The sequence below is a fragment of the Mesoplodon bidens genome (genome assembly GCF_964165515.1).
Source record: "Mesoplodon bidens genome assembly, chromosome: 3".
Lineage (NCBI taxonomy): Eukaryota > Metazoa > Chordata > Mammalia > Artiodactyla > Ziphiidae > Mesoplodon > Mesoplodon bidens.
In genome coordinates, this window is record NC_138178.1 from 123,875,860 (window position 1) to 123,890,463 (window position 14,604).

The window sequence follows — 14,604 nt, forward strand, 5'->3', positions numbered from 1 at the left end:
ACCCCCAATAGCCAAAGCAGTCTTGAGGGAAAAAAACGGAGCTGGAGGAATCAGACTCCCTGACTTCAGACTACACTACAAAGCTAGTAGACAATATAGTAGGGGTACAAAAACAGAAATATAGATCAATGGAACAGGATAGAAAGCACAGAGATAAACCCATGCACCTATGGTCAACTAATCTATGACAAAGGAGGCAAAGGATAAACAATGGAGAAAAGACAGCCTCTTCAATAAGTGGTGCTGGGAAAACTGGACAGCTACATGCAAAACAATGAAATTAGAACACTCCCTAACACCATACACAAAAATAAACTCAAAATAGATTAGAGACCTAAATGTAAGACTAGACAGTATAAATCTCTTAGAAGAAAGCATAGGAAGAACACTCTTTAACATAAATCACAGCAAGATGTTTTTTGATCCACCTCCTAGAATAATGGAAATAAAAATAAACAAATGGGACCTAATGAAACAAAAGCTTTTACAAAGTAAAGGAAACTACAAACAAGACGAAAATAGAACCCTAAGAATGGGAAATATATTTGCAAATGAATCAACGGACAAAGGATTAATCACCAAAATATATAAACAGCTCATGCAGCTCAATATTAAAGAAACAAACAACCCAATCCAAACATGGGCAGAAGACCTAAATAAACATTTCTCCAAAGACATACAGATGGCCAAGAAGCACATGAAAAGCTGCTCAACATCACTAATTATTAGAGAAATGCAAATCAAAACTACAATGAGTTATTACCTCACACCAGTTAGAATGGGCATCATCAGAAAATCTACAAACAAATGCTGGAAAGGGTGTGGAGAAAAGGGAACCCTCTTGCACTGTTGGTGGGAATGTAAATTGACAGAGCCACTATGGAGAACAGTATGGAGGTTCCTTAAAAAACTAAAAATAGAATTACCACATGACCCAGCAATCCCACTACTGGGCATATACCCAGAGGAAACCATAATTCAAAAAGACACATGCACCCCAATGTTCACTGCAGCACTATTTACAATAGCCAGGTCATGGAAGCAACCTAAATGACCCTCGACAGACGAATGATTAAAGATGTGGTACATATATACAATGGAATATTACTCAGCCATAAAAGGGAACAAAATTGGGTCATTTGTAGAGACGTGGATGAATCTACAGACTGTCATACAGAGTGAAGTAAGTCAGAAAGAGAAAAACAAATATCACATATTAACACATATATGTGGAACCTAGAAAAATGGTACAGATGAACCAGTTTGCAGGGCAGAAATTGAGACACAGATGTAGAGAACAAACGTATGGACACCAAGGGGGGAAAGCAGTGGCGGGTGGTGGTGCTAGTGTGATGAATTGGGCGATTGGGATTGACATATATTCACTGATGTGTATAAAATGGATGACAAATAAGAACCTGCTGTATAAAAAAATAAATAAAATAAAATTCAAAAAAAGAAATCGATACTGAGAATTAGGAAAAAACTATTTCCTACAAAGGTTACCTTTGGGGTCGACTGGCTTTTTCTTTGTGACATGTTTCTGAGATCTTTTTCCTCGGGGATCTTCCATGTATTTCCTCTGGCATTCACCAGCAGATCGAGAACCTACAGCCATAGCCACCTCTGTCCAGAAACCAGGTTTGTGCTTTGGAAGAGATGCAAAAGCACTATGGAAGACCAAAAAACAGTTAAAGAACAAGAAATTCAACTCAATAAAAAAATAACCTTCTGAAGGCATACCACTAAATCAAGGAGAATTACTGAGCTGAAGGAATTTTATCAAAATCATTCTAGATAACTATTTAGGAAGAAGACAGTATTGTCTCCACTTAATAACCTACTCTAATGCTTAAAACACAAAGATGTAAGTGTACATATCTAATAGATACCTTCTATTTTGTTGTAGTCTATTAAACCTAAAAAACCATGCCCAATCTTTCAATATTTTTTTCCTAAGTCCAACTAATCAGTGATTAGATCTTTGGGGGGACTCTAGCATGACTAACTTTTGTACACTGCTGCACAAATCTTACTGGTGCTAACTACATTGGAAGACAAGCTCCTAATTTCTATATACTCCGTGTTACAAACTCTTATTAAAAAGTGTTACGCTTGCTTTCATTCTATTATAATTTATAGAACACAATATTTTAGATATAATACTTAAGGGAAATGAAAATTGAAATAGAAAAAAACTAAGTCAATATAAGGTAGTTCCCCAACTTAACAAATGAGTTACATTCTAAAATCTCATTGCAAATGATTACAGTAAGTCCCCTACATATGAATGAATTTCGTTCCGAGACTGCATTTTTAAGTCCAATTTGTTGGTAAGTCCAACAAAGTTAGCCTAGGTATCCAACTAACACAATTGGCTATATAGTACTATACTGTAATACGCTTATATTACTTTTCACACAAATAATACATAAAAAACAAACACAGAAAATAAAGAAAACATTTTTACTCTTACACTAAAGTACCTTGAAAAGTACAGTAGTACCAGCTACATCACCACTGCTTTTACATTTGCTTCCGGACATCCTGGGCTTGAAATAAACATACTGTACTACTGTACTCGATACAGTATTGTACAGTAAAGCACACAAAAGCACAACTTGTAAAGGATGCACACACGTGACAGTATACACCAGACATGTGAAGTAACTTATGTGACTTGACATGTGAACACATGTTCGCATCTTCGAAAGTTCACAACTTGAAGGTTTGGATGTAGGGGACTTACTGTATTTAGAACCTGGTATACATATTACTGCCCTCCCCCTCCAAGAGATTTTATATATTGTGGTTAGGCTGATAGTTCTGCCAGAAAAGATCTACAGATGGCCTGACTTCAGACTACACTACACCAATTAACCTATGCAGTGTTATGCTGGTAAATTTTTAACAACTAGTTCTCTGGGGTTAAAAAGCCCCAATTTGTAGTGTATGTCAATTTCTGTATTGTAAATACTCCTATTGTGGCTGATTTCAAGTTACCAACATGGAGTAAGAAATGTGCAACAGCACACAATTATATAGAATTTCCACTACACAGATATGGCAGATGTAAAGAACCTCAAGGGCACAGATAATAAAATATAGTAAAATAATCAGGAAGTGATGAGTTTAGAGTTTTAGTTTGTTTCTAATAAATTTATTTAACCTTTAGTTTATATAATTTAATTTTTAATAATGATTCTGAAACATTTAATTTGTAAAATTCCTGAAAACTTAAGAATCAACTTTTGTGAACAGATATGATCTAACTACAGAATACCACTCACTCGATGCATAAAAGGAGAACAAATACTTATGGGCATTGAACACTTAACAAATGTTCTACTCTTGCATAACTAATCATTCCACATGTGTTCTAAAGTGGAGAACTATAGGGAGGGGGCTCAAGCTTCCCTATCTGTGTACATAGCTAACATTCAAGTCTAGGATTGCCTAAAAGGACTATTTTGTCATAATAAAAATACTTAATGCACTTAATAAGAAATTAGTCTGTAATGAACACATCTCCTCTAGTTAATCCCAGATAATTTAAAAAGGCAAATGTAATATATCACTCCAGTCCTACTTAAAAATCACTTCATCATTTTTAAGCATAAAAACCGAAATATGACCTATGTTCTTCCTTGCCTGTCTATTCTCATCCTCTACAGCTCTTCCCTCACTTTCTGTATGCCAGTCATTTTGGCCTTTAGTATTTTTAAATATGCTCTCTTACTTTCTACTTTTACATACACTGTCTTAATTTAAAACGTACTTATCATGAATCTTTGGCTTAAATACTTCTTATTTAACCTTCAAATCTTAGTTCTAGTATCTGCCTAAACTAAGTCAGATTTCCCTAATACTGTCATAAACTTCTTACAGGGATTATTTGCTAAGTATCTGTCTACCCTACTAGGTTATAAGCATGATGGGGGGTACAAAACAGTGGGCTGCAACCAAGAATCACTTAAGGAGCTTATAGCAAAATGCAAGCAAGCAAGTAAAATAAGCAAACAGATTCATAGACTCTATCCCTGAAGATTTCAATACAGTAGGTCTGGGGCGGCAATCCTTTGCATTTTCCAAAAGCTCCTCATGTGATTATTTTGCTTTGAAGTCAGCATTAGAATTGCTTTATGTTGTTTGTAAGAAAGAGGCATTATATCTAACTGAGTGGAAAGTAGGAATAGGTGATAACAAGGAAATGTTACAGGGAGGAGGTGACATGTGAGATAAAATTTGAAGGATGGATAAAAATATTACAGGTGAAAATGAGGCCACAATATTGGCAAAGAAATGAAGACAAGGAAGAACTACATATGGTTAGGGAATGATAAATAGGTCATATTTATAGTACAGTAAATTTCAAAGAAATAGCTGCAGGTCAAAGCTGTGAAAAACTAGAGAAGCCTAACCCAAACCCAAACCTGCCATATCTGAATATTTTAATAGTATGCAGTCTAGGCACTTTTTAAACATTTTTAAGTAAAATTGTCTTTTTGGGTATGGTTCTATGAATCTTAACAGATATGTAACAGAACAGATGGAACAGTTCCATCAGACTGAAAAAAACTCCCAGTGCTACCCCTCTGTGGTCTACCACTATAACCACTCGAAATCCCTGATCCATTTTCTTTGTTTTTAGTTTTGTCTTCTCCAGAACATAACATAAATGGAATCATATAGTATGTAACCTTTTGGGCTGGCACTTTTCACTCAGCATAATACCTCTGAAATTCATTCAAGTGGTTACAAGTATCAATAGTTCTTCCTTTTTATTACTCAGTAGTCCACTCACTATAAGATCATACCACAATTTCATTTATGAAAAAAGCATCATGAAAATCAGGCAGAGAAATGAGCTACGTAAAACCAAACTGTAACATTGTTTATGAACTTCTGGGCTCACACTGCAAATTTTGATATATTTTCTTTGTTGTTCAGTTCAGAATATTTTCCCTTGAGACTTCCTCTTTGACCCATGGATTATTTATAGGTGTGTTATTTATTTTTCAACCACTTGGAATTTTTTTGTTTTCTTTTACTGACTTGTAGTTTAATTCAATTATGGCCAGAGAACACCCTTTATATAACTTGTTATATTCAATTCGTTAAGATTTGTTTTATGACCTAGTAAATGTTCTTAGTGAATGATCCACCTATCCTTAGAAATAATGTGTTTTTTCCCTGTTGGGTACACTATTCCAAAATGTCAGCTAGCACAGCTGGTTGATGGTGTTGTTCAGTTCTTGTATACCCTAATTATCTGTCTACTACTGCCATCAATTACCAAGAGAAGAACACTGAAGTCTCCAACTATAATTGTGGATTTGACTCTTTTCGGTTCAGTATTTTCCTTTTAGTTCTGTCAGATTTTGATTCATGTATTTTGAGGTTTTGTTCTCAGGTGCATACACATTTAGGATTGTTAAGTCTTCCTGGTGAAATGGCACTTCTATCGTTTTGTAATGCCCTTCTTTACCCTCGATATTTTCTTCATACTGAAATCTTTGATTAGTATTAGTATAACCACTCCAGCTATCTACTGAATTTGCAAGAACTCAAGAGAAGTCTACTGTATTTACCCAGAGTTGCCATCTGTCTTCCTATTCCTCCATTCCTGATACTGACTGCCTCTTTCCTCTCTCATCTCATCTCATTCTACTGTTGAGCCTACCCAATGAGTTTTTAATTTTGATTATCTTATTTTTCAGTTCTAAAATTTCCATTTGATCCTTATTTACATTTTCTATTTCTTGCTGAGACATTATAAATTTCTGTTCAAGCATGTTTGCTTTTAGTTCCTGAAGCATTTTTATATACCTGCTTCAGAATCTTGTCAGATAATTCCAACATCTGTGTCAATCCCAGCATTCGCATCTGTTGATTATTTTTTCCATAAGAGTTGAAATTTTCCTGGTTCTTTGTATGCTAAGTAATTTTGGATTATTTCCTAGGCATTTTGAATGACAAAACTCTGGGTCTTATATATATTTTATAGAGAATATTAATATTTTTGTTTTAGCAGGCAACCAACCTGGCTGTAACCTGAGCTATAAATTCCAGTCAGTCTTCTGTGGTTGCAGTTTCAGTGTCAGTTCCATTTTTAAAGCTTTGCAGTGCTATTAGGATATACTGCATGTTGGACACTGGGTGCATGGCCTGGAAACTACGTGGTGGTCTCCCATTTAGTTCAGTTCTCAAAGTCTTGGGTATGCTGTTTAGGGTCAGATCCACAAATGGGCAACTCAAGGGTGAGCCTAAAAGTTCATAAACAACTTTATAGGGTTGCTTTCTCTAGGTCCTCCCTCTCTGCAATCTTTGGTTCCCTAGGGTTCCCATTTCTGATTCTCTGGCAGAAACCTGCGGTTTTAGTTACCCAGCTCTGCTGCACACTTTATACAATTGTATCTTTCTCCAGGGCCAAGCAGAGGACAGAAACAGAAAATTGCAAAATGGTTTGCCCCACCCTTTTGAGACCTCTACTCGAACTGGAGAGGAAGGTTCCGCACTTTCAGAGTTTTAGGTATGTGTGGGCCCCAACTGATGCTGTGATGCTTGCTCCTGCTGCATTGTATGGGTACTGTGTTATAAGAGAAAGGAGATAAGAAAAAGAAACAACTGAGAGATTTCCTCTACTGTTTCTGAGTGTTAGTAATCCCCCTTCCTGTTCAAGCCATAACTGAAGGGCTTCTCTTTGAACTCTCTTTGTCTTGCATCAATGCCCCCCCCCACTTCCTGGTTTTAGGTGCCTTGAGTTTAGCTTGGGGGAATATCTAGAGGAAAAACTGGAAATTCACTTCCAGTTTGGTGGTTCTTAAAATTCTAGTCTCCCCCTATCAACTTGTTATTATTATTTATCTTCCTGAGTCAACAAAAAGCTGTTCCAAGAATTCTGTCCAGGTGTTACAGCTGCATAGAAGAAACAGAGTGGAGTATGCTTACTCATCTTACTGGGAACTGGCATTTCTGTAGTCTAGGAACTTAAAAATTTCCTTGCAGGGCCTCCCTGGTGGCGCAGTGGTTGAGAGTCCGCCTGCCGATGCAGGGGATACGGGTTCGTGCCCCGGTCTGGGAGGATCCCATATGCCGCGGAGCGGCTGGGCCCGTGAGCCATGGCCGCTGAGCCTGCGCATCCGGAGCCTGTGCTCCGCAACGGGAGAGGCCACAACAGTGAGAGGCCCGCGTACCGCAAAAAAAAAAAAAAAAAAAAAAAAAAAAAAAAAAAATTTCCTTGCATGATCTGAACATACAGCAAAGGTTGACAACCTTTATTAAAGGAAATAATGGGGGATACAGCTGGAAAGGATAACTGAGGTCAACTATTACTCTCAATGCAAGGCAGAAGAAATCTTTATATAATTTGAATTTGAGCAAGAATGCAAGTGAAGGTTTTTGATGTGTCAGAACCACAACTATATATTAAGACTAATCTGGAGTTGTAGAAAACAGATTACTCAGATGAACAGAATAAAATACAAACACAAGGCTACTTCCACAGTTCAGGCAAAAGGTATTAAAGGTCTGAAAAAAAGAGTAGTGTTAAGAAAAAGGCTGTACAGGCATATCTCGTTTTATTGCCCTTTGCTTTACTGTGTTTTTTACAAACTGAAGGTTTGTGGCAACCCTGTGTCAAGCAAGTCTATTGGTGCCATATTTCCAACAGCATTTGCTCACTTCATGACTCTGTCACACACTTTTTCATTATTATTAATTTGTTATGTGATCTGTGATGCTACTCTTGTATTGTTTGGGGTGCCATGAACTGCGTGAATATAAGACAGTGAATTTAATTGATAAATGTTGTGTGTGTTCTGACTGCTCCACTGACCAGCCATTCCCATCTCTCTCTCTCCTTGAGCCTCCTTATTCTCCGAGGACGCAAGAGTGTTGAAATTGGGCCAATTAATAAGCCTACAATGGCCTCTAAATGTTCAAGTGAAAGGAAGAGTTGCAAGTCTCTCACTCTAAATCAAAAGCTAGAAATGATGAAGCTTAGTGAGGAAGGCATGTCAAGAGCTGACACAGGCTGAAAGCTAGGCCTCTTGTGCCAAACAGCAAAGTTGTGAATGCAAAGGAAAAAGTACTTGAAGGAAATTAAAAGTGCTACTCTAGTGAACACACAAATGATAACAAATAGCCTTATTGCTGATATGGAAAAAGTTTAGCGATCTGGATAGAAGATCAAACCAGTCACAAGATTCTTTTAAGCCAAAGTCTAATCTAGAGCAAGGTCTTAACTTTCTTTAATTCTATGAAGGGTGAGAGAGGTGAGGAAGCTGCAGATGAAAAGTCTGAAGCTTAGCAGAGGTTGGCTCATGAGGTTTAATGAAAGAAGTGTCTCCATAAAAGTACAAAGTGAAGCAGCAAGTGCTAATGTAAAAGCTGCAGCAAGTTATTCAGAAGCTCTAGCTAAGATCATCAATGAAGGTGGCTACACTACACAACAGATTTTCAATGCAGACAAAACAGTCTTCTATTGAAAGAAGATGCCATCTATGACTTTTATAGCTAAGGAGGAAAAGTCAAATGACAGGCTGACTCTCTTGATACAGGCTCATGTAGCAGGGGACTTGAAGTTGAAGCCAATGCTTATTTACCATTCTGAATATTCTAGGGTCCTTAGGTAGATTATGCTAAATCTCCTCTACCTGTGCTCTATAAATGGAACAAAGCCTGGAGGTCAGCACATCTATTTACAACAAGGTTTACAGAATCATTTTAAGCCCACTGTGTAGAGCTACTGTTCAGAAAGATTCTTTTCAAAATATTACTGCTCATTTACAGTGTACCTGGTCACCCAAGAGCTCTGATGGAGATGTACAAGATTTATGTTGTTTTCAGCCTGCTAACATAACATCCATTCTGCAGCTTACGAATCAAGTAGTAATTTTGATTTTCAAGTCTTATTATTTAAGAAATATATTTCCTAAGGCTACAGATGCCATAGATAGTGATTCCTCTGATGGATCAAAGTAAATTGAAAACCTTCTGGAAAGGATTCACCATTAAGATGCCATTAAGAATATTCGTGATTCATGGGAAGAGGTCTATTAAAATATCAACATTCACAGGAGTTTGGAAGAAGTTGATTCCAACCCTCATGAATGACTTGGAGGAGTTAAAGACTTCAGTGGATGAAGTCACTGCAGATGTAGTAGAAATAGCGAGAGAACTAGAATTAGAAGTGGAGTCTAAAGATGTGGCTGAATTGCTACAATCTCATGATAAAACTTGAACTTATGAGGAACTGCTTCTTATGGATGAGCAAAGAAAGTGATTTCATGAGATGAAATCTACTCCTGGTGAAGATGCTGTGAAGACTGTTGAAATGACAAAAAAGGATTTAGAATATTACATAAACTTAGTTGATAAAGCAGCAGCAGGGTTTGAGAGGACTGACTCCAATTTTGAAAGAAGTTCTACTGTGGGTGAAATGCTATCAAGGCAAGACCCTCCAACAGCAAAAGGATTACAACTTGCTGAGGGCTCAAATGATTAGCATTTTTAAGCAATAAATTATTTTTTTAACTAAGGTATATACACTGGTGTTTTTGACATAATGCTATTGCACACTTGAGACTACAGTATAATGTAAACATAATTTTCATATGCACCAGGAAACCAAAAAAATTAATGTGACTTTCTTTGTTGAGATATTCACTTTCTTCCAGTAGTCCAGAATTGAACCCACAATATTGCCTAAGTATAGCTGGCAGCTTCTTAATTTAAAAAAAAAAATAGATTTAAAAAATTAGATTAAAAATCAATAATAATAAAGAGTTTAAACCTAGTTGACTAGAAGAATTACATATTCAGAAACAGGAATGTCAGGCAAAGTGAACAGGCAGGGGAAAATAAGTTTGGTTTTTGACATATTAAGTTAGCTGTAGGTGAGATTTATGTAGAGATGTCCAGCAGGCAAAGGGAAAAACAAACCTAAGTACAAGAATTCAAGACCAGAGGCACAGATTTGGGAGTCCCTGTGCAAAAAGGAAAAGTAGAACTTTGGAATGAAAAGATCACTGAGGAATACACTATTGTTAGAAAGCAAGCAGCCAAAACCAAGAAGTCTGAAGAATAAGAAAACCTTCTCTGCCTGAAAATAAGATAGAGAAGGAAAATTTAGGAAATCGAGAAAGCAAGAGTACAGTGGCACAAAGATGCCTTAGGAAGAGAAGGTAGATTTAAAAATGAATTCCAAATGTTATAAAGTTGGGGGTACACAAGAGAATGGAACACTGAACATGGCGTGTTTCTATGTTATCCTTCCCTCTTTCATCAATCATATCTTCCTTTCTTTCTATTAGATCATTTCCAAGAACATACCATTATACCCTGGCATGAGTCACCTCACAAACAAGCAAGAAAGCAACTAAACATACATGTTCCCTTATCTTCACACTGTCTTCTATGACTATGCATTCTTCTGTTCCCTAACATTGCCAAATTTCTTGTGTTGTCCATCTAGGTTGTCTTTACTGTCTCATTCACTCTTCATCTCTCAACTATGATCTGACTTCCAATACTAACTACCACACTACTGAAACTGCTTTTCAAGTCTATGTAGCTAAATCCAATTCTCATCATACCTGATTTATCAAGCAGCACTAATTAAGAAACCTTGGACAAATCACTGAATTTTTGAGACTAATTTCTCTTCTATAAATGAGGGGGAAAAGACTGTATTAAATAATCTACAAATTTGGATTCAAATTTAAGGTTTTATAATAGTAAATTTACTTATAAAATATTCCTTAAAATGTGACGCTAAGTGAGAGAGCTGCATTTGTCTGTGTTGAAATTGTTTACCCCTGCTTTACTGAGGTATAATTGACAAAAAAAACTATATATTTAAAGTGTACATGTGATCATTTGACATACATATACATTGTGAAATGATTACCACAATCAAATTAATGAACACATCTGTCCCCTCACATAGTTACCCTTTTTAAGGGGGGAGGGGGAGGGGACTGTCTTGAACTATTAAATGGGAATGAAAAGAAAAGAGGGTCACTTTCACTTTCCTCACATGTAGGCTATATAGATGGCCACAAAGAACCTAGTTAGAAGTTACCTGTACACTCCCTCTACTCTCTATATCAATTTTAATTTCTCTCCATGTGTTTTTGGAGGACATCTTCCATATTAACAAATAGAAGTCATTAAATCAGCCCGTTATTGGAGTTTTTATGTTGTAAACTGTTTTGTGGCCACTCTAGATATTTCAGAGTCAAATCTGACTACTTACCAATGAAGTTTCTGTAATTCTTTCTTATTCCATTCCTCATCCTGAATTAAGCCAGGTAGACATGCTAAGGAATACCTGTTCGTCTTGCCAGATCCCATTGTCTCAATAACTGGAAGCTCATTGCTAGTATCAGATTTCTGAAGATTTTCTTTAGCAGAACATCTAGCTTTCTTTTGTTTCATATGAAGTTCATTTTCACTCTCTTCAGTTTCAGATTCAGACATCACTGGGATTGTCCTTGTTTTTCTTGTGCTTTTTCTCAAGTGAACCACTATTTCTTTGGTATTTCTTGCTCTGGTTTTCTTATCAACCCCAGCTTTCCTTCTAAATTCCTTTCCTTTTTCACTCTCTTCATCAGACAAATCTGATGAGGACTGATGCTTGTAAAATGACACAGTTACTTGATTTTCAGTTTTCTTCAATTTTGATAACCTTGTATTTTTCTTAAAGTCAGAGGTGACTGTTTGTTCCTTTTTAGGACTAGGTATTTTTATTTTCTGGTTGACAGTGAGTAAATCACATTCACTACAATCTTCCTTGTTTTTACTTTTATGACCCACACTATACTCAAATGTACTTTCTAAAGTCTTTGTGGGCTTGCTGATTGGACTTGTAGGTTCACTTAAGTTTGATTTACTTTCTTTTTCATGCTTTTGCACTGCAAAATCTGTTACTGCTTTAATGGTGCCAAGGGACAGATTATAATTCATGCATTTTTGCTCTATAATTTTTTTAGATTTGAGTGGTGTTACTAAAATATAAGGTTTCTTCTGATTAACAGCCATATATTTTCTTTCTTCGTCTGAGAAAAACTGTTCCCTTGATGTTAGAATATCAACGGATACTTTGGATTCTTCAGTCCTCTCTTTAATTTCATAAGACAAAACCAAAGATCAAAATTTCAAATTAGCTACAAACAAGATATAGAAAAAATATTTCCGAAATATACTGTTTCTTTCCCCACAAACTCCATTTTAAACACTACCGCCAAATTAATCTTCCTGAAGCACTGGTCTGTTCAGATCACTGCCCCTTCAATTGTAAACATTTACTAATTTTTATACCAATCTGTCCATGACGTCTCACAGTCTACTTAGTGTACACAGTTCCTCTGCCTGGTCTTCAATATAGTTCTAATCACTCACTGTACCCAAATCTGAATGATATTCTACGTCTGTTAATCCACTGCTTCTCAACTTTCATTAATGTCATTCACTCTACTTGGAAAGTTTCCTTCACTTACCACCTGCTTCAATTCTGTTCTATAACCTGCTTTATTTCTGTTTTCTAACCCACCTATCCACAAACTTTGTCTTGATTCCCTCAACTGAATGAAAGCTCTCCTTCAAATTTCCAGAATACTTTCAAATAATATGTTTGACAATGTGCCCTGAATTATAATTAACATACTTTTCTTATCTTTCAACAGAAAAAAATTCTTAATGGTAAGAATTGTCTTCGTTTTTTTTTTTTTGCTGGAGTTAATACAGTCTTTCACATATATAGCAGATGCTAAATATTTGTTAAATTTGGAAGTAAGATATTAAGAAGACATAAGGAAAACCACTAGGGTTGCTAAAACCTTACTAGGTATGTAATATATGGAACAGAAGCTATCATAGTTAAGGAGAGTTAGGAAAACATGGAACTCCATCTGCATGGCCCCATAGGCATCCCCAGCGGTGGTCACAGAGATATATTTTTGCTGAATCCCCCAAAACTCCATGAAGCATCATGGGCTAACAACCAAAGCAGAACTTGGGAATCTTTATTATACTGTGTCACTGGTTAAAGAAAGCAAATTAAAATGAGAGAAACTCTCCAATTTGAAACTTAGGAAACCAGAAGCCAAACTAATTTAATTTCTAACTTTAAATTATACAATTATAAATATATACAAATTGTAAATCATCACACCAATCATCATAGTGAAGTACTCCAACAACCTACACATATTATGTGACATTTTACAAGATGAATGACAAAATGAAAGACTGATGGGTAACACTGAATGCTGGGGAAAAAAGAAGCCTCTAAATTATAGTTCATGGAGAAGTGGCACTAGACAAAAGTAATCAAGAAAGTTTCTACATGATTTCTCAATAGAATTATGTATCTTCATATGATGAAGGAAGAGTTTTCTTCTAATTCCTCATATAAACATGATTCAAATGTTCAATTGGAAATGTGAAAATTTTGAACTTTCTAATTTTGAAAACCTTTTTATTCTGAATATTTTTATTCGTTTTATTAAATAATTTGAATAAAGATTCAGACCATTCTGGATACTTCAACCTAAGCTGTATGAAGTTAGTAGTGTTAGCATTATTTCCTCTCTACTTCTTTAAACACTTATAAATGTTCCTCACTTTCATTTCTTTTCACCTAGAAGAAATAAGATAGAAAAAAATGCTATTAAGCTGATGGATTTAACTCAACATGAAATTTTAAACTTGCAAATGTGTAGAGAAAAGATTCTTTAAATTCTGGTAGGCAGGATTTCAATGAAATTACTCTGAAAATCCACACTTACGCAAAACTAAATTATGGTATTAAGTTCATAGAAGTCTGTACTTGAAGATGCACAATGGGTGGTCCTCCTTGCTCTTGAGATTATTACAGTATGGTGAGGAAGGCTGATATTATAATCATTTACAATATACTGTTAAGTATAATAACAGAGATAAATAAAGTACTTTAAGAGCAATACTATAATATATAGACTACAGCACTAAATATACAAAACAGAACTTTAGGTAAATCATTAAAATACACACACACAATTATATCATCTTAAATTATCATTGGTTGGCACCTTTGCATAACCTCAGTTGTTTAATGTTAGATGTGGTTTTTTTAATATTTCAGTGGTTTTCCCATGGAAAGTGTAATGATAATGATAATAATACAAACAATAACAGCATCAAATACCACCATTCAAAATAATGTATGTGACAAGAAGACACTCACTGTCTTAAATAGTTTCATAAAACAATGATCTAATGAATCACACTGGAAAAATGATACATCCAAAACAGAATACAGTAATATCTTCCCCTAAACTGAGCTTCCCAAGGAGAAGCATCTCGTTTTATTCATCTCTAAGTTCCTAACAGCTAACATAGATCAAGGTTCATGGAAGATGCTTTAAAAATGTTTGTTGAACGATTTTCCTATGGACACAGCTGGCATGTAAATTACCAAACTTTAGTCTTTTACATTTGTATTCTCAAATACTTTACCAATAATATTCACAATTTGACTCAAATTCCTGAAAAACAGTACTATAGGTGAAAGGAAGGAGTCGGGGTAGGGAAATGATAAGACCTAAGACTGAAGAAGAC

The 14,604-nt window shown here is 35.6% G+C and overlaps 1 protein-coding gene across 2 annotated transcripts in view; it reads right to left on the bottom strand.

Moving 5' to 3' along the window:
• The window catches only part of MIS18BP1 (MIS18 binding protein 1), a 63,155-nt gene that overhangs the window by 21,099 nt on the left and 27,452 nt on the right, over positions 1-14,604 (bottom strand). For both annotated transcript variants that reach the window (XM_081230256.1, XM_081230255.1), the window contains exons 9-10: positions 11,261-12,125; positions 1,507-1,670 (exon numbers count right to left, since the gene is read on the bottom strand). In XM_081230256.1, coding sequence (XP_081086382.1) covers positions 1,507-1,670; positions 11,261-12,125 — 1,029 coding nt within the window. The remainder of the gene's footprint in view (positions 1-1,506; positions 1,671-11,260; positions 12,126-14,604) is intronic.